We start from the raw sequence: 21,591 nt of genomic DNA on the forward strand, positions 1-21,591 counted from the left end.
TAAAACGCTGGCATTTTTAGGCAGAATGTGGAAAAAAAACCTTTAATTAGTTCAGTCATTAGTTAAAATCCAAGCAGCTTTCGACTTTCAGCCCCTAAAATTCTCATTAATCTACTGGGGAAGATACAATGACGCCCTTAGATTTCTGCACAATCAATCAAAATGCAACACACAGAATATGGAAGCTGTGCTGCATTTTCAGTGCATGGTACAACTCGACCACTCTCTTGTTATCACTCACTGTGCACACATGGATCACTCAGAGTTCAACACAAGTTCAGCACATCTTGTAAGGTTGCCAAAAGGGATAGTAAAAAAGAACATACAGGAAAGCAGTCGCTCCAGCACAAAGAAAAGAAAAAATATATATGTGTGTGCGTGCAAGGAGTCATGCAGTATCACATACACTACATAACAGAAGATTAAGAGTTTGTTTAAAAGTTTGTTTACTTTTACTGCATATTATTAGAACGGTGAGATAAAACAATATTTTAGCACACGGGTCAATAAAATAATTAAATCATATCTACTTTTATATACAGTATGATTTATTACATTAATATAGAATGTTAATGGATTTTATTTCTTCTGATATGTTAAACAACCCTGGCACAGAGGCAAAAATATCCATTCTAATGTTAGTTCTTGCAAGCCATATGTAAATATTCTTAAACAACTGCTGCAAGCCACCCAGAGACCCACCTTGACTCCATCTCCTAATTTTCATGTTATAGCTAATCTAATCCATGTTGCTCTTGCCTTTTTCTGTACTTGGGGTCTTATCGCTGCTCTCTCTCTGTCTTTTTCCTTTTTCCTTGTGTGAAGATGTATTCCACCAAGTAAAAATGAATGAAAAGGAAAACAGCAATCTTCTTTGTCTATAGTTCTCCTGATTGAAAAACATTTTTTCACACCTGGTCTTTGAAAAACAGGTGATAATGTTCCCCGGCTGTAAAAATGTGCATTCTTAGGTCTTTAATCTTAAAAAGTGAAAGTCAAACAGAATACCTTAAAATAAAACTACGAACGTGGGAGCTGCTTCTCTTTCTGAGTGGAAAAAGAAGGAGCTGCTGGGTTGTGCCTGCTAACTTGAGTGATTTACATGTGGGTCATGTTATGCATGATTTATGCAAAATTAACAGCTATTATGAGCAAAGGCCCTCATCTTCGTGTATAACTCTGTACAGAACAACACATGTTCTCACGGGACTGGCTGTGATGTGTTTAATCTGTGTGTAACTGTGTAGGAGAGCGAAAGGGAGAAGTAGTGACAGAAAGATATGAAGGAGGAGACAAACATTTCTGTTTGTGTGCTGTGAAATGCATGAATGTGTGGGTATGACTGCGTGGGTATACACTGATCAGCCACAACATTAAAACCACCTGTATGATGTTGTGCAGTCTGTTACCAGCACAGTTCTGATCAGTCAGGGCAATAACTTAAGACCTCAAGGACTGTCAGTGTCTATAGCGGAAAGTTAGCAGTGGATCCTGCAGCGTTTGAATAGTTGGGTTGCGGTCACGTGGTTCTGATGACGTGCGGAGGCAGCGCGATTTTTGAGTGGAGGGCGGAAGTAAACATGGAGGACACTGTGGAGAGTCAGGAGAGCAGCTATTGTGCAACTTTAGACCCCGTTTCTCGGGAGAGATATAAACAGATAGTTAAAAAATATATCGGACGTGATCCGTATTCTTTGAAAATGTCCGAATACACCACAGAAGTAAAGGATTTGCCTACTATCGAGGCTGTGGATATCACCAACTACTTGGTCCTCCAGACTTCTTACTACACTAGGCAGCAAATGAAAGCTTTCAAGAGTCTGGAGGCGTACAATTTTTTTTGTCAGCGGGTGGGTCCACAACCTTGGAACAAAACGTCTCCGTGATGGATACAGTTTGGTGTTTGCAAGGGTGAGTGTTTGTTCTTATATTGCTTTATCTTAAACACGCTAACAGTTAGCGGTAGCGGCTTTAACGTCAACAAACATGCCACATCCTTAGGACTTCGTTAGAGTGACAGTTGTTTGTTTCAAGGTAAACCATTCTCAGCGGTCTAACGAGACACCTCTGAAGACTTGGGTAATTGCAAAGGAGGATGGAGAAGTGATTGCAGCTCATTGCAATTGTATGGCAGGGTTAGTAGCCTGTTCTCCACTGTCACTAGGCTCAAATCCGGGCTCTCAGCCGTCTGTTGCATATCCAAAATCGCCTCTGCACATCGATGCTGTTCTGCCTTAAGCTTCATTCTTTTCTCTCGTTTGAGAACTGATTCCGATCTGGGTTTTCGTTCGTAGCCGAGATTGACCGTCGGAGCCCAGTCCTCCGACTCTTCGTCATCCAAAGCACTTGGGCAGCCTATAGTCCCAATCAAGTCAATATTAGACTACTAACTTAAAAGCACTAAGTAAACGAGAATTTAACGACAACCTAATGCTAATAAGTTCGTTTGCAAACATAACATTACCTCTGACGAAGTGGTCGCTGCAGACACGGGCATTGGCAGACTCTGCTCCTCCCGACTGTAAACGTAAATTTAAAATCCATTTTTTCCTACGTTTTTCGGTTAGAATTTTCCATTTTTCTCCTCTTCGTTGGGCTATTTTTGGTACCCTAAAATACCGTTTATCAGTTTCTCTGGTCGACCTACTGGAGCATCCGTAAACACAACAGGACATAGGCATTTTGCGTACTGTCTGTCTGTGATTTTGCGCTTATCTTTTTCACTTCCGACCGCCAGTCAAATTTCGCGCTTTACGTCGACGTCACGTCTACGTCAAATGAAACCTAGCTAATTGCAGTGTGCATTTGTGGTTTTTGTTTTGGAGGCTTGGTTAATACCTTTAATATCTGTGCTCCAGAGCAGCATTTGCATTGAGGCTGGGCACAACGTTGTGTTGGAAGAGGCCAGAACCACTGGCCAGTGCAATCACAGGAAGGGTTTTTGCTCGCAACAATGCCAGTGGTAGGTAACACATGTCAGTATTTTATCCAATTGTATTCAAGGAATCTCACAGTTTAATGCCGAACATTAGATTTTAACTTCACCCGTCAGTGGGTTTAAAGTTGTGGCTGCCTGGAGTAGATTTGTGTGCATATTTGGGATTGAATACGTGTGTCTGCAGTTTGTCAGCTTGAAGCAGGGATTCAGATCAGAGAAGTGAGAGCTGTACAGACAGAGAACAGAGATGTAATTAACCCTACGGGATACCCCACCAACCCGCTGCCTCCACCAGCATACACACACCTCTGTCTCTCTCCCCTTTAACATTTTCTCCATTTTCAAACTCCCCGTGTATTCCTTTTCACATGTGGTCAGTTTCTCTACATTTATATTTGCTTTGTGTGTTGCTCTTTTTTTTAGCCTCTCTACATTTTCCTCAAATCACTTTTTCTTTTTTCTTGTTAGGGTTTCCAAGTTCATCCTGTTTAACTTTGACTAGCCCACCTCTTTTAATACAGTCTGACTCTTTCCGTCCTCGTTTCCTCTCCTTCTTTGTGTATTTTTTTCAATGCAGCAATGCACAATTTTTATAGCTTCTTCAATCCCGCTCTCTTTTGTTCTTTGGACCCAGCTCGTTGTTTCTCCACCTCCCTCCATCTTCTCTCTTTCCTCTCCCGCTTCACTTCACTACCCCTCTAGTACTCCAGTATTTCCCTCATTATCTCTCTGTATCTATGAACATTTTTTCCATGTTTTTTATATATTTCTCACTTTTCTTCGCCCTCTCTCCTATCCACTGTTTTCTGCTGCAATTGTCTCTTTCTGTCTCAGCCTCCTCCTCACTCTCCTTCTCATCTTTACATCCCTGCATCATTACCCTTGGGGATAATCTTGGGCATATCTTCTCTTCCTCTTTTTTATTCTCATTGCATAATGACCCAGCTTCACAATAAAAGCCACAGTGCCCTTGCATATTATCCGTAATACCTTTAATATATTTTATTCACTTTGGTCTTTTTTTCCCTTCAGGCTGAGCTTTGTTAAACATCAATACAAGCACTATCTAACTAGCCCTATCAATTTCTACTTGAAGCGTACAAGTCTTTCTGTATTATAAAGAAATTCTACATTTTGCATTAATGCTGAAGTATTAACATTCAGTGGCTGACTTGGAATAGAGGAGCTGCACTAGAATCTCACACAGAAGTGTAGGCTGAAGGGGGAAGCTGAGCAGCAAGGACGATTTTTGCCAGTGAATTTGTACTGTAAAATAATTCATAGACTTTCATAATGAGTAACCTAGGACATCGGTTCATGTGAACATTTATGCAGGTGATTAACCATATAAGAAATGTTTGCCTTCACTTGACACTTGACTTGATAAGTAGTTGTATGCCATCCATACATACATACATTCATACATCCATAACTGCTAGTTCAGGCTCACAGTGGTATGGAGGCTGTCCCAGGTATGGTAGGGAAAAATGGTCTATACCTTGGTGTCTATTGTGACTGCTCCCACAAAGCTGATGTATGTTTCAGAGCATATTTAATGTTGTATTGTGGTCTGCATCAGCCCTTTCACAGCTGTCATTGTATAACACTGAATTCATTGTCTTTTTCACTTCAAAACTCATCTTTTCTCCAAATGAAAAGCCACTTGCAAAGAAACAACACAATACGAATACACATGGCTCTTGTTTTGTCAGGGGTGCCGGGTACAGGAAAGACTTAGCACCTTGCTTACTGCAACCAAAGACTTTAACAAAGGATTAGAAAGAAGTTTAAAAAGTGTGCTGTTTGGGTTGAAATGACCACTTCCAAAAGGTTAGGGAATGATTACTTTAGCGGTTAAAAAAGGTTTAAGAAATGGACAGTAGTCTCCTTTGTGAAAGTCATAAATTTCGTCCGCCCATTGATTTACTTTAGGAAGGAGTGCGGCCAAAAGTTTGCTCTGCACAGACAATCACAGTCGTAATCTACACAACCACCAAACGATGAATGCAGTGTTCCTTAGAAAAAGACGTTTACTATTAAAAAAAAAATCAAGAAACCGTAGTACCTGTAATAAAACTGCAACTCTTCTGCAGTTTTGACAGCTGGCAGTGAAATAAGTAACCTGACTTGGTGTCAGCGCTGCTGCACAGTACAGGTGTGTGTCCCCATATAATATTTGCCACTATCCCTTTTTGCTCAGTTGTCTTTGCTGTGATAAGCACAAATGAATCTATCACATAACTTCTTATTCCGAGTGCAGTTCACAGGTTTTTGATTAGCTCAAGGATAAAAAAAAGAAATAGGCTGAGTGCAGCTGACAAGAATGTATAAAACTGGAATTTCAGGCAGCAATCAACTTTTCAGCGCTCTCTCTTCTCCTGTGAGCTAAACAATAACACTGCTCACTCATATCAAATCATAACTTTCATGCAGCGCTCTTCTTTTTGGAATTTGAGTTAATATGAAAAAGAAGGAAGTCTTTGTAACAAGAAGAAATCGGCTGACATTTTAACTGCCTTGACTTTAAAGTGGGATGTCTTGTCATCTTATTAGACATGGTCACAGTACTCCCTGAGGAATGCAGCTGCTGATTCCAAACAGCGAAGACCTCCAAGGTGGCCATCAGAGGCCAAATGCAATTTCCTACAAGCAAATGTAGAAATGAAAAGGCAGTTTGTGAGGTTTGTAACCCTAAACTGCACATCTCCACACCCTGAAGCATTCATGCTTCTAACCCCCACCCCAAAAACTGCCACGCTGACCCTTTCCTTGTATTCATGGCCCAGCTCTGCCTCTGGGCTATGGCTCGCTCCCATTTCAACTACCACACACCACTCTCACTCAGGAGAGAGAGCACGCTGTGTCTACGTGTGTATGCGAAAGCATTGTTCGTGTTTACACGCATGCCTGCATGCGTAGCTGTCATTGTTGTGTTGTGTACACCGCACGCATATATTTGCCATTTCCGAAAAAGGCAGCAAAGGGCAAAGTGTGGCTGGAAGAGTCAACAAAAGGTGTTCACCTCAAAGAGAGAAAAGGAAAAAGAAAGTGTTTATGTGCATGTGTGCGAAGTAACAAAAAGAAATTAAACAGCATATAGATGGCTAACATCCAGTACTCGGAGAAAAATTATGACTCGTAATAAACTCTCCAGGCATTTATGTGATATTAGTAGCTTATAAGACTAATATATAAAATCATAACACTGAGAGAAGAAGAAAACGTGTAATAATTTTCTGAGTAGTTACTGGGGTAGGTGCTCTGCCTCTGTCATCTATGACAGTGAGACATCACATAAGCGTATTTAAGCTATCATGACAGTTAGTAAGTTAGTTGGTGCATTACACTTTTTAAATGGTCTAAAAGACATCATTGTCATGTCTGAAATACATTTTTTATGCTTCCATAGTTTTAGAAATAATTCATCTACACTGCCGTATATTTTAATTTACCACTCAAAATGCTTTTGGGCCTTAACAAGCAAAGTGCTGTATTACTTTGCCAAATATTTGATGTCTGACAAAATTATGGCTCTATTATTGACCTGTAGAGTCCAGAAATTCACAACCTTCAAGCTACAGGCTGAAACCTAGAATAACTTCCTTTCATGTGAACGTTTGAATGTTTCAGTTATCAAAACTAATCAAATACCTACAACACAGACGTGGTAATTGAACTATTACCTGAAAAATTCCTCTGATAATGTATGAGAGAGATATTACACAGCCACAGTTAGAGACGAATCTCTGTTTTAGCTATAGTTATATTCTTTATAGAAATGCTGTGCATCTATAGTACATTTAGCCTGCAGTATATAGGAAGGCTTGGCACACAAAGCAACTACAGAAAAGATTTTTCTGTCACATTACAAAGCCATGTCTCCCTCCAGTCATTTACAAACAAAGGTCATGAATACAGCGACCTGTTTGTTTCTGATTGGCCGTGAGGGGCGACTGCATCATTCCTGTGGGTTGATATGCTTACTGCATCCTTGTTTATTTGATGTTTTGGAAATATAATTTATGTAACATTTATGCCCCCAAAGCACACAGCATTTAACTGACAGAGACGTACACGAGAGCGGACAGAGAGAGACAGAAAAGGACTTGGCGAGACAGACACAGCGGGACAGACACGGAGATCATAACTTTGCCGCTGTGTGTCTCGGTTTTTGCTCTGTGTTTGCTGTAAACAGTAGCTCCGTGATTTCCCAGTGCCCCCCACCACCAAATGCTGCTTTTATTTCTCCTCACAAACACCTCCAGCAGAACAGAGAAGCAGCGTGAAACCAACCGTAGAGGTGATGCTGAGCAAACCCAGCAGTTATTGGAAATCACACGCGCACTCACAGGGGCAGTTACCGATGCGTAGATATAGAAACGCACACTCTAACACACACAAGGGCACTCCAAAAAAGTAATGCGCGCAAGATTCATGAGCACATGAGCGTACTTACAAAAGCACAGGCACCAATCACACGCACACAAATATACACAATTACACTGCCAAAAACACTTGCACATGCACATACGCACACAGACACACGCATCTTTCTTCCCCAGTTATTGGCTTACATTCATAAAACAATTGACTTATCTGTTTACTTGAAAATCACTTTAAGGATCTTTCTTGAGCTTCTAGATTTTAGGGATCACCCAATAACATGATCCTCCTCTGGCTCCCGCTCCCTTTAAATTCCATTGTTTGTTTTTCTTTTCATTTTTGGCACCGTACTAGTCTACATTTACGCTGCCAAAGAATATACAGACAGAACATCTGAATGAATAAAGGGATAGGAACATTACAGGGGAACTGTTTATCATAGCACAATGTGGTTGTTTCAAGAATAGTTTTAAAAGGCAATTGAATCTATTAGAATTCTGGTCTATCATTTGTAGTTTGGCTATGATTTATGATTGCTTATAATAAGAAACTCAGTGTTAATAAGCTTGAAGAGGATTCTAAAACCACTGATAGAAACTGCATACTTACAACTACAACAGGTCATGAGCCTTCTCAACACAGAGCAGTTTCTGGGCATTTTTTGCTCTTTTTACATTTTCATTCACTTTGTTTGTTCTTAAAGAAATCTGAGTGCGAATGGTCGTCTGTCTCTCTGGGTTAGCTCTGTGTCAGGCTGGCGATCTGTCCAGGGTGTCCCCACCTCTCGCCCTGTGGTAGCTGGGATAGGGGTCTAGTACCCACATGACCCTGACAAGGATAAGTAGAATATAGTGGATGGATGAATAGATAGAAACAGCACATCACACCAATCAGCCTACTCAAGTTGCACTTTCCATCCATGTCTGTCTAGACTGGTATGACACGTGTAGTGAACACTCTGAAGGAACAGGGAGACACTAAAGATGAGTGTCACTATCCAATCAAATGTCAAATTACAGTTGAGTTTGCAGGTCTTTCCTGTGACTCTGTGGGTTCACTCCAGGTGCTCTGGCTTCATCACACAGCTCAGAGCCATGGATGTTAGGTTAAGTGGTGATTCTACAGTCAATTTGACCATAGGTGTGAATGTGAGCATGAATAGTTGTTTTTCTCTGTGTTAGTCCTGTAACAAGCTGGCAACCTGTTTTATTACACACCTTACACCAATGGTAAGCATGCATGTCCACACCCATGATTTGTTGCTCATTTCTGATGCTTGGTCACCACAGTCACATGTTCAAATACATCATTCAACTACAGCTGATGACTAAATGTTACACTGGCATCATGGAAAAGATCAGAAAATCATCTGACTCATCATCATGGGGCGATCGTGGCTCAAGACTTGGCAGTTCGTCTTGTAATCGGAAGGTTGCCGGTTCAAGCCCTGGCTCGGACAGTCTCGGTCGTGGTGTCCTTGGGCAAGACACTTCACCCGTTGCCTACTGATGGTGGTCAGAGGGCCCGGTGACGCCAGTGTCCGGCAGCCTTGCCTCTGTCAGTGCGCCCCAGGGTGGCTGTGGCTACAACGTAGCTTGCCATCACTAGTGTGTGTGAATGTGTGTGTGGATGACTGAACGTGTAAAGCGCTTTGGAGTCCTTAGGGACTATGTAAAGCACTATACAAATGCAGGCCATTTACCATCATGAACTCTTTCTTTCTGACCAACTTTATCAACCAATACAGAATTCTCGCTGTTGTCCATAGATATGTTTATGTGTGTGTTTTTCTTAGTAGGTCGGTTACGTTTCCCTACTTTTCCTTACTGTACTTTTTCTCTGGTAAATGCCCAACGCCTATCAACTATAAAAATCAGTTTCGGTTTTCATTTCGTGCAAATGTTTCAGAATAAAACTTTTTAAGGAAATGAAGTGTTTGTATTTACTGAAATCCTGCTGTAGATGACTTTAAATCTGAATACAGCATACAGAAAATGTTAAATTTGTATAAACCGCAAAATGCAGTTACAGAGTTATCATAAAGTACTAAAATGGAACCAGTTATACTCCAAACAGAATAAATAAGAAAAGGCCCATTATCTTCAGCAGTCGGGATAAATAAAGATCAGAAACTGCATGGTTTAAAAACAATATTCATTTGATTAGATGATTCACTACTCTTAGTATTAGTTAATGGTAGCCTATTTTAGTTGTTCCAACAATAAATTGACATTTTCCTTTTTGATATTTTTTTTATTTTAACTAGTTTAGTACAGAGAAGAGAAAAATATTGCATTTGCAGTGCCCTTGAAAATAACTGACAGCTACCAGCAGCTTTTATGGCGGAACATTTTCATGCGTATTTGTCATTACTGGTCTCATATAAGGGCTCATATATGGCGTTTACAGTGCTAACTCCACTATCAACTCCACTACCTGACCTTTCTGTGTGCACTTTACATGTTCTTCCTTCCTCACATAGTTCAAAGACATGAAATTAGTGAGGTTAGGTTAACTGGTTGTCTGTCTCTATGTGTAAACCCTGGTGACCTGTCCAAGATGTACCCTGCCTCTCCGCGTGACAGCTGAAATAGCCTCCAGGCCCCTGCGATCCTGATAAGTGGAGAATGGATGGAGTCATATAACACACCTTTGGCCTTAATTAATTTATGACTTATTGCATACTGGCCAAGAATGTGTTTTGTGAGGTCATTGTGACCTTGACCTGGCATAGAATGTCATGGCATAGATGCAACAAAGTGCTGGGAAAGAATTTGTTCCATATTGACATGATAGTATCACGCAGTTCCTGCAGATTTGCAAAAACTCGCAGATGCAAATTTGCCATTCCACCATATCTGAAAGGTGCTCTATTGAATTGAGATCTGGTGACTGTGGAGGCCATTTGAATAGAGTGAACTCATGTTCAAGAAAACAGGTTGAGATTATTTAACCTTTGTGACAACCAATGACAGCCCAGAAATGAGACATTCTATTTCTACATATTTTCTACTATCAAATTTTGGTGAACTGCAGGCTCAGTTTACTGTTCTTAGCTGACAGGAGTGGCACACAGTGTGGTCTTCTCCTGCTCGAGCCCATTTACTTTAAGGTTCAAAGTGTTGGTGTTCAGAGATGCTCTTCTGCATACCTTGGTTGTAATCAGTGGTATTTGAGTAACTGTTGCCTTCCTATCAGCTCAAAACAGACTGGCCATTCTCCTCTGACCTCTGACATCAACAAGAATATTCATCCAGAGAAATGCTACTGACTGCATGCTTTCTTTTTTTTATAGATGATTCTCTAGAGCTGATTGTGTGGGAAAATCCCAGAAGCTCAGCAGATTCTTAAATACTCAGACCAGCCTATGTCTGTCTGTGTGACAGTTATGCCATGGTCAAAGTCACTTAAATCAGTTGGAATTTTGCTCATTCTGATGTTCGGTTTGAACTTCAAATGGTTACCTTGACCATGACTACATGACTAAATGCATAGAGTCGCTACCATGTGATTGGCTGATTAGATATTTCTACTAACAGGCAGTTAATACAAATATTTTTAACTAACAAATGTGCACCACTGTGTATCTTTACCCTTTTTTCTTTTAAAATATGAACATTTTATGTATTTATAGTCAACTAGTACAAATATAGTCAGATAAAAACATTTAACCTCACTACTCAAATGAAATGCAATCTAAAACTATTTCAGTTTATTGTTTTTCAGGTAAAAGTTTTTTAGCTTTTAATTCATTTACCTTCAATCAGACAACTGTAGAGAACACCACAGGAGACAAAGCTTAGCTGCTCAGTACATGCTGGTTTCTTCTCATCACAGATGTGTCAAGATTTTAAAAGAAACAAATACTTCTTCCTCCCCTCTCTTCAGTTTAATAAAAGAGAATTCAAATTCATCTGCAATTTCTTTGAACGATAACCATTTGAGAAATGTGACTGCAGCAGCATTTATGATCTGTGTCTCAGCAGTGTTGACAAATCTCTTTTGGTAAACTGGCGCCGGGTTCACAGGTTGTTCTCTCACTCTCGTGCACGTAAAATGACCTACACACATACATAGAAGCACATGTAGCATGCACAGTGGTGACAGAGTTTTACTGAAATTTAGCTTAGTCAAAAAAGTACTAGGCTAATCATGACCGTACTGCAACCAGCTTGGTTAAGCTGCTGTTGACTTCAAACAACTGTGTTGTATTAGTCTGACTCTTTTGCAGAAAGCAGGCTGCAAACCCACACTTACATGCACACACACAAGTACACACATATTGGTGTTCATCTGAACAATAGACTGGACTGGACTCATAACTCAGACGCCCTCTACAGGAAAGGGCAGAGCAGGCTGTACCTGCTGCGGAGACTCAGGTCGTTTGGAGTGGAGGGCCCACTCCTGAAGAAATTCTATGACTCTGTTGTGGCTTCTGCTATCTTTTATGGCGTGGTCTGCTGGGGTGGCAGCATCTCTGCTGGGGACAGGAAGAGACTGAACAGGGTGATCCGAAGGGCCAGCTCTGTTCTAGGATGCCCTCTGGACCCAGTGGAGGTGGTGAGTGACAGGAGAACGGCGGCTAAGCTGTCATCCCTGATGGACAACATCTCCCACCCCATGCAGCAGACTGTGACAGCACTGAGCAGCTCCTTCAGTGGGAGACTGCGGCACCCACGGTGTGGGACGGAGAGATTTCGCAGGTCTTTCCTCCCCACTGCTGTCAGACTCCATAATAAAGACTTTAACTGATCAAGCACACACATCCATACATATACAATAATACTAAGTGCAATAATCCTTTCTGTCATCGTTGTATTTTTACTCAGTTGTATATAGTATTTGTATTTGTATTCTATTTTTATCTTATTGTATATTTATTTTATTTTATTCTACTGTATATAGTATTTTATTTTATTCTATTCTGTACAGTTGTGTACTGTATTTATTCTTATTGTATTCTAATTTTTGCCTCATAACTTTTGCACTGTCCACTTCCTGCTGTGACAAAACAAATTTCCCACGTGTGGGACTAATAAAGGTTCTCTTATCTTATCTTATCTTATATATAAAAACACTTGTACATATTGTGGAGCAGGGAAATTATTTTACTGCTATTGTTAAATAATAAATATAATCTGCAGCATGGATATTGCATTCAGGGGTTGAACAGTGTGTGTCTTTCAGAAAGGCTAAAAGTAACAGGACAGGAAACAGGCTTGGAGAGTTTGCAGAAGCAGGAAGTTATTTTGAGCAGCAGGCTAAGACGAGGCTTTAACAATGTAACAGATAGCTTTAAGAAGGCCTTAAGATGTTATGCATACAGTTATTATGTTGACCTTGTATTTCAGGTGCAGTTATGACTATTTTATACACAATGCATATCTGTGCTTATTAAAGAGTTGGAGCTCGGTCAATTAATTGGGGGTTGGAAGCTTTGTTCGGCGCGATGTCCGGACAATCTATTGTGCAAGTGACTTGGAGCCATAGAAGGAATTGCAGTACATGCTTACAAAACACTTATATATCAGATCATTTTATATTAAGCTTTTAAGTAGAGGTTCTTGGTTAAAACATTTATTTAGTAGAAGACATACACATAGTCTCAGTGAGCCTCTGGTCTGGTGAAAGGTCAGAAGTGCAACAGGTGAATTGAGAAAGAGCATGTGAGGTCAACACACACACACACACGAGTTAGATTTATTTAGAGGAGAGATTAGTCATGTCTCGGTGAAAGAGGAACAATTCACTTTAAGACAAGAACGGAAAGTACCAGCCATGAAAATAGAAGATGATCTTCTGGGTTAAAAGTCATTGTGGTGTTGATCTGATCTATGTATAAAATGTATCTGTGACGCATGAAGGGGCGTCAGTAAATCAAACCCTGATGCTATAAAATATCTGTTTATGCTTTGATTAAGTCGAAGATCAATTGCTGTCGGCGTACAGAGTTGTCTTCCCACACGTGTGTAGTCATTAAAATCATTGTTTGACCAAGAGCTTCTGGACCATGGGTGGTTTGTACTCTCCCTCCTCAATTGTGAACCTTAACAATATGCAAAAGTACATACACACACACTGGCAGCAATCCCTCCCCTGTCTTCCTATCTGCCTCTCCCCGCAGCTCTCTCTCAGTCTCTATAATTGACTTCTGCTTTCTTACATTTCATTTCATCTCTTATTTCAGTTTTATTTCCCACTTTTTTATGATCCCCTGTCTTCAATTATTCATCCCTCTCTCTTTCTCTCTCTGATTTCTTTCCATCTGGTCTTGGTGATGTTTAATTCACCTCTTCATTTGGAGGAGGGGGGTGTCTGCTGCTGTGCGCCGTTAATTGGTTTTTAAGAGAGGTAAGTACACACAAACGTACGCACACTGACATACGCACATGCTCGAACACACACAAGCGGACACACACACCCTCCCCTCCCTCTGCTGTTAGAGCACACTGTACATGTCTGCTAACATTAACATCACCAAATGAGCACGGAGTGAAAAAGCATGTGAGAAGAGGAGGGCAATTGTGTGTGTGTGTGTGTGTGTGTGTGTGTGTGTGTGTGTGTGTGTGTGTGTGTGTGAGAGTCAGTGTGTGAGTCAGTGTATGAGTGGAGGGGGAAATTATATTTGTGTGTATGTGTCTGTGAGTGTGAGTGCATTTGAGTGAGCAGGTCAATGCTGTGAATGTTGCATTCGATACAAATTAGACCGAGCGCATGGATGAATGTGTGTGTGTGTGCGCGCTCTGGCACTTCTAGAGTTGTGAGGACCCACTGGAGACTTTATAATTTAGGACATTTTTTGAAAGTGAGAACATTTTAGTCATTCTTCACCTTTTTTGAAAGGCTGTGTGAGGGTTAATGTCATGGTCCTGGGTCGGTGACCCAGCGCTTTTAGTTTGTTATCATTTTCTAGATGATGATTGTTTAAGTTCTGTGTTATTTTCGATCTGCCTCTAAGTCTGCGTCTGTACCTGTCTGTCTATGGTGTCTCCCCATCTGTTTGTGAATCTGTCTGTTTAGTTCAATGTCTTGTCTGGTTCCATGTATCTGAGTTTCCTGTTTTATTGTGAAGGTCCGTGTCATATGTGAGTGTGATCAGTTTACGTTTCCCCTGTCCCGTCAGCCCAGATTCCTCCCAGCTGTGTTGCCCTCCTGTCTCTCATCCCCTGATTACTGGTGTGTGTATTTAAGCTCTGTGTGTTCTCCTGCCTGTTGCCGGTTCGTCTGTATTACTCAGTGTCAGTCTGTCTATCCACCGTGTCTTCTCCCTGCTGTTCATCGTCATCCTCCTCTGCTCGTTTTCATTCAGGTTTGTGCTCTGTAGTTTAGTTGTTTCCCAGTTTAGTTTAGTTCGTGCCCCGTTTGCTGTTTGTCCACATTCTTTTGTGTTCAATAAATCACCTTCACTCCTCTACGACTGCCTGCGCTTGGATCCTCATTTATTCCACACGGCTCGCCTCGGCAGCCGTGACAGTTAAGACTTTATGTTGGGGTTCAGAGTAGCAGCATGAGGACTGAGTAAACCATAATCATCTTGTGAGGTTTTAGGTCCTTATAGGTATACAAAGACAAACAGGAGTGTATTCTCCAGCCTGACTGTTCAACCAAATCTGATTGGTCAGAGAATCATCCAGTGTTAATTTGTGAGGAATGTGCAACATGAGTGGACTTTCCGGTTTTGGTTTATTATTTTTGCCACAGGAAGGTAAAGCACTTCCTGTGCATTTTCACTTGACCACTTGAAACGGCGACTAACAGATCTAAAGCTTGTCCATGAAATTTCTGTGAGGCCTTTTATTGAAGAAATTTAAATCATGTCATTGAGGTTGTTGGTCAGGTTGGATTTTATCATATCACAGTACAAGAATGAACATGGCAAAGCATGTAAAAATAGTAAACTACCTCTGAATTAAGATGATTTTAAACTTGAGGCTTTCAGTGTGAAGCTAAGCTTTTTGTAGCTGCTACTAATTGAGCCTTCAGAGACTAAGCTGGATGTGAAGCGCTCTCTATCTTCAAAACAGAAAAAGGAATTGTCAAATTTATTGTTCAAGTCATGAGCCCTGTTAGCTTTGTTCATGAGTAGTTCTTTGGCTGTGGTTACTAGTTGATCTAATTCTGGTTTTCATAGGGGAAAATGGAATAACCAATAACTACTTTGAGCTCACAATAGTATAAATGTTAGTTTTTAGGTTTATTCGAGGTTCATTTAAGCTACTAAAGTTAGCAGGTAGAGTGCACAGTGTATTGTCTCTAAATGTCTAACATGTGGTCCGCCTAGTCCCTCTGTCAATTCAGATGGTTGGAGTTCTCAAAAGCAAATGAACAAACTTGGAAATGAATAATACTCTACTGCAACTTTAAACAAAGTTGAGAAAGTCTGGAATCACACCAAATCAGTCTAAAATTCAAAATTCTAAGCTATATGTGTGTAAAAAGATCTGCAGACTTATAGAGTTGAGAAAAACAAATTCTGAGGGTTCATTAATGGAAGCAACTTCCACATTATATGTCATTCGTGTCAGTATGTTTAAGGCTAATGCTGTCTTTAGTATTGCCACAGCCATAAAAATAGTTTACTTAAAGCACTGAAGCACTTGAAAATAATGTGACATTGCGAGATAATGGGTTTTTACTGAGTTTCTTTATGGGAGGAATTGCATGGGAAAAATGTTTATGGGCCTAATGCCAAATAAGTGTGTCAGTGCATGACATTAAAGAGAAGTCATTCACATAAGTGCTTACTGTACGAAGGCTAGTCAGTGACTGCAAAACTGTGTGTATTCCCAGACAACACTGCCGCCACATCATTAGCCACATCCTCTGACTCCAACCTGGACGTCGGATCAGAGGAATGGAATTAAGTCGGGGCCAGATTAGTCATTATCCAAATAACAAGCTCGCTCAGCAACAGCTGTGTGATTTACCCTTCAATAAGAATTGGTAAAGTGAACTCCACTGAGGCAGAGGAGATGAGGTTCTGCTGTGAAGTGTAACGGCTAGGAAAGAAATAACCTCGTTGTAGCCCTGAGAACAAGACGACAAAAAGCTCAGCTGCAAACAAGGACAGAGAATACTTTCATTTTAATGATGATGAAAAATGGTTGGAGGAAAAATTGGAGCTACCTTTGCCAAACAGAGAAGATGTTCACGCAGTTTCTATTCTAATTGTCAGTAAGTACAGTTTCATGGCGTTCCTGCAATAATGCAGAAAGAACAAGAACCGCGCTGCCTTCTAAGCGCTTCTTGGAAAAGCCCAAAGTAAATGTCAACTTTTATGCTCACTGGAGGTAAAAAAAGAAAGTTCTGCAGGTTAAGAAAACAGAGGTGTGGACTCGAGTCACATGACTTGGACTCGAGTCAGACTCGAGTCATTAATTTTATGACTTTAGACTTGACTTGAAAAAATGTTCTAAGACTTGTGACTTGACTTGGACTTTTACACCAATGACTTGGGACTTGAATTGGACTTGAACCGGTTTACTTGAAAAGACTTGATATTTTACCCCAAATATAAAATTTAACATGCATATTATATAGAGATTGAAAATGTGACGTCATTCACCGGTAGAACCGCAAAGGATTCTGGGAACTCGTGGCAAGCGGTACTAGCGCACGCAGGCTTTCAATTGAAATCAGTCACACAGCGATAAAAAGAAACACAAAAATGTCAAGAAGCTGTTGTATTATTAACTGCAATAGCCGGTCGCATGACAGCCACGGGAAGCCGACGGGTAAAGAGATCGGTTGTTATCGGATTACGTCGTTGAAGAGAAATTGTTCGAGCCATGTTTCCAAAGTAACAAAGACGCGACGGATGGTCTGGATTGCAGCCATTCAAAGATCAAATATAACGTCCCAGAACACTCCAGCTCACAGGTTAGTCTGCTCCAAGCATTTACACGAAGGTCAGTGTCTTTTAGTACTTAATACGTCATTTTCATAACATAATTGGTGATATAGGTTACAAGCAAGTCTGGCGCTGAACAGAAATTGTCGCGCTATGATCCTTTGTTTATTGTGCATAAATAGTGAATTGTCCTGACACAATATTGCGTTTCGCTTCTGTTATTACCATGGTACACTGACAAAAACATATACTTTTATTCACAGGATAAAACAGGTTTTTTGTATCACTAATTGCCCAGTACGATTACAGCATACAGTATTATTGTCACTGCTACATTTCTGTGATGGGTACCAGAAATTATTTCCACTACTAATTAATTACCGTTGAGCTCAAAGGTCCTATTAATAAACGGTTAACGAATGTGTATTTATGACGACGATTTGTGAGACTGGTAAACTTATGATACGTACGATGGTCTTTCGTTCTACACGGTGCATTTCAAGGTCCTGCACCCATCCGTCGGTAAACTGTACCTGGGCTTGTTGCAGTGACCGGAAGTTACTAAACTTCATGAGTGTGTGCACTCACTCCAAGAACCGTATGATTATAAATATGCATATAAATATGCTAAGATGAGATAGCTGACTTCATCTAACTAGCAAATGTTTTCCAGGCTACGTTGGTGATTCAGTTTTTTTTAATATGTATGATATTTTTGTCATGCGATTTTAAAGCCGGTCCTACAACCGCATCCAAGAATAACATGCAGCTTATCTCAGAACTGTCGGTGAAAATTATTCTTGGAGCTAGGTTTAATTGAGCTGCATTTTAAAGAGGTGCAATTTCACAATTTGTGTATATTTTCTAAGTTCACTATTTTGTCATGTGTTGAGAAAAACACAGATTAAAAAATTACATGGTCTAATATTTACATTTAGCATAACTGCAACATTATTTTTTCGTTTGTTTTTTTTAAAGACTCGAAATTCAAAGTTTCAGACTTGTGACTTGACTCGGACTTTTACACCAGTGACTTGAGACTCGACTCTGACTTGCCTGACATTACTTGAGACTTGACTTGAGACTTGAGGATAAAGACTTGAGACTTACTTGAGACTTGCAAAACAATGACTTGGTCCCACCTCTGTAAGAAAATCTCTGTGAGATGTTCTGAGTAAACCGTGACCTCTCAGTGAAAAAGAAACATATATGCTGTCTCTTCCATGTATAATGCTTCAGAGGAGCTTGCAGTATGCAAAATGCATTCCTTGGTTTGCATGTTGAAAATAAAAGCATGAAATACAGCTCACTCACGCTGGCACAAAAGCACAATGCCATTCTTGCAAAAAGAACTCACTTCTTTAAAGTCTGTTTGTGAATTCAATTTATTTATTTTTTTAGCGCGGCTGATAGAAAGACGTGTAATTAGAATTTTGATCCCCTGCATTTCAAAAATTCCTTTTCCCACGGCGACTGCCTGACATTTTACTTGCAGTTCCTTCATTTCTTAATGCAAAGATATAATAGAGCTGCATAGCGAGAGTCTGAAAGCTTGCCATTGCTGTTGCATTGGAGGCCCTTTTTTGTCAGAACTTCACAGCCCAGCAGCATTCAACATTCATCATTTTTTTTCTCTGATGTAAGTGCAAGATACCTCTGCTACTACAGACTTTGAAGATCTGATCTCGGTATTGCAAAGAATGTAAAATATGAAAAGGCTCTTTCAGGTCTGTGGGTGCTAATTTCGACTGTGTCACTATATGTTTTATATCTGAAATGTGGAGTTAGAGTTGACTGAATCTCTGCTTTCACTGTCTAATGCTTTATTTAGGAACAATGTTGAGGCAGTATTGAGAATTTGGGTTCAGTAATCGATTTTCTTTTTTTGATAGCCTGCATCACTATCAGGCTATCATTGCCACTGTCAGGCAAAGAGATGTAATTATAAATAAGAACATTAAACTTTAATGTTTCTGTATTTTTTGAATATTTAGTGAGATCAACGCTTCTGACAACTTGGTACTCCTCCATTACTGGGCTACGTTTCTCAGGGATCATCTGTCAGTCAAACAGTGATGCGGTAAAGTGACCAGGCAGCTCAACTCCATCAGGGGACTCCCGATTTTCAAGAATTTGTCTCGAGGGCACCGGGAAGCTCATGGCCTTAATAATAAGGCTGAATGAGGTTTGTCTTTGGAAAGATACATTTTTAAAAGTGATCTTTGTGAAATTTGCTGCCAGGGCAGAATTAAGGTAATAGGATTTTACCACTGCTCTAGCTGGTCTTGCTCTCTCTCACTATCACAGCATTAGCGAAGGACAAGCACAGCTGTAGCCTCTCAGAGCAAAGACGGTGACAGAATCGCAGAGCTCAGACTGCTGCACAGCTTTCCTGTAAATGGAGTTTTATTTTCTGCTGATGAAACTTGAGAGGAACTTTTGTTTTGAGGTTTTTTTCTGCAAAACCGATGAGCCTGATATCAGACTTGCTGGCAATTTTCAGTGTACAAAAAATGTAGAAATACCATTACTGCCATCATCTTGCTAGTTTTAGGGGCCGGAACAGTTCAGGTATCACCTTCAGACTGACAGTCTGTATGTCTGACAATAATTCTGTGTATGTCTGTCATATTGTATTTAGAAATATTTTAAAAAGTATACCTAATTTTACTACATCTAGTTGATTCTGCTGTGTTTATACAAGGTGTTTTGGGGTATAGTTTATGGTGCATTTACTGTAGGGACTGTACATAGTCCAAAGCACTCTTAATCCCTGTCATTTGGATTTGATTTCATAGGTGACAAAGACATTGGTCCAAATTGAAAATAACTGAATTAAAAATTCAGAAGCAGGACCGAACTTCATCCTTCCTTCTCATACACCTAAAAATTGTCTAATTGGCCAATGCAACAATGTGTTCTGGTTTCCATGCCACCAGTTGTCCTCCTTTGTTCACTTTTGCTGTCTATCATCCTTTTCATAGGTACCAGAGGATCTCTCGATAGCTGGGAGCTTATCCTCAGCTGAGTCAACTGGTCTTCATTTATCCGTTATCATAGCCATCTTCACTATGAATAAACATTGTATTTGCATGTTTGATTTCTGCGTTCCTTCCTCATGAACCCCACATAAAAACAAGCATGTGAAATTGGGCAGACCTTGGTGACTTCTCAGGACATTATCAGTGAAGAAATGCTGACTTTGAAGGATGTGCCCCTGAACTCTGCAGCAGAAATTAGGGAATTTCTACTTTGGCTCATGAGACCGGGGTGGCTGCCTCTTGCGTTCTCCCACATATTCAGAAACAAATAAACAGAAAATTGTTCATTTCTTGTGCTCCAGATGATTTCCCTGAAAAAGGCATTACCCAACACTGAAAGTTTTATAACAGCAAATGTGGCAGCTCTCGTGAAATGGGCTTTCACATGAATCATTGCTGTTGAGGCACACTGTAGGCAAAACTGACACTACAGTTACCATCCAAATGTTTCAGGTCATTACTTAAACCAAACCAGTTGGTCACAACACGTTTAACCGAGCAGCCGAGGACGCGAACGGACAAACAGAGCCAGTGATTGTCGCTCGGTCCATCTGTCTGTCTTTCTTTTTGTTTGTCTCTTCGCTGTCTGCTTCAATTTGTATCTGGCTGTGGATCACTGCGTCTCTCTCTGTCTTTCCCTTTCCCTCTGTCACTCTCTTTCCGCTCATCCTTTTTTCAGTCTGTAGGCGTGTCTGTCGGTCTCTGTCAATCAATCGGCACTGCTGTTGTTTGTGCGTGGGGGTGTGTGTGCACATCTGTGAGCGAGTATGATTTTTCTAAACTCATCTCCCACTGTCTTCTTCTCTCTAACTCTGTGCCCTCTCCTCTCTCTTATCTTTCCCCATCTTGCTGTCAGTCTGTCTATTTCAATCCATCTGTTTATCTGTTTATCTTGATCTGTTTTGGCTCATTTTTTTTCCCCCCTCTTTGAGCTTGTGTTGCTGTGTTTGACACGCACATAAACATCAACACACACGAACATACATCATCCTGCTTTCCTTCTCTGAGCTCCATGGGGACATGTATGTGGGACAAGGGGGGAGAGAACAAACATATCAAACTTCAATCTAGGCTTTTCACTCTTTCCTCCTCCTTCTACAAACCCCAACCCCTGAACACACGCACTCACACATGTGCGCTCGCCTCCTCCTCATTCTCCTCCCCTCCTTCTTCCTCTCCTCCTCTTCCTCAAGACACGCTCTCCCCTTTGCCCAGACCCGGCAGGCTGTTTGGCAGGGCAGATACACAACAACCGGTGCACATGTGCCTCCACAGACACACACCCACACGCACAGACACGCACACATATAAATATATGGGGAAATACTTGAAAAACATACAAACAAGCACACGCAGCCATAGAGACACATTAAAAAGTG

The 21,591-nt window shown here is 40.6% G+C and overlaps 1 protein-coding gene and 1 long non-coding RNA gene across 5 annotated transcripts in view; one reads left to right on the forward strand and one right to left on the reverse strand.

Annotated features, from left to right (window-relative positions):
* The window catches only part of kirrel1b (kirre like nephrin family adhesion molecule 1b), a 92,452-nt gene that overhangs the window by 36,517 nt on the left and 34,344 nt on the right, over window positions 1-21,591 (reverse strand). For 2 of the 4 annotated variants that reach the window (XM_080861474.1, XM_080861473.1), the window contains exon 1: window positions 2,465-2,808. The exons of the other annotated variants lie outside the window; for them this stretch is intronic. In XM_080861474.1, the coding sequence (XP_080717600.1) occupies window positions 2,465-2,681 (217 nt within the window). In that variant the 5' untranslated portion in view covers window positions 2,682-2,808. Of the gene's footprint in view, window positions 1-2,464; window positions 2,809-21,591 lie in introns of those variants that run through there. 4 annotated transcript variants of the gene reach the window in all.
* Window positions 1,513-20,411, forward strand: LOC308383492. Its single transcript, XR_013969154.1, has 3 exons — window positions 1,513-1,911; window positions 19,166-19,356; window positions 20,156-20,411. It is a non-coding gene; the product is annotated as an uncharacterized lncRNA (long non-coding RNA).

Source organism: Rhamphochromis sp. 'chilingali' (assembly GCF_963969265.1).
Source record: "Rhamphochromis sp. 'chilingali' genome assembly, chromosome: 16".
NCBI classification, from domain to species: Eukaryota; Metazoa; Chordata; class Actinopteri; order Cichliformes; family Cichlidae; genus Rhamphochromis; species Rhamphochromis sp. 'chilingali'.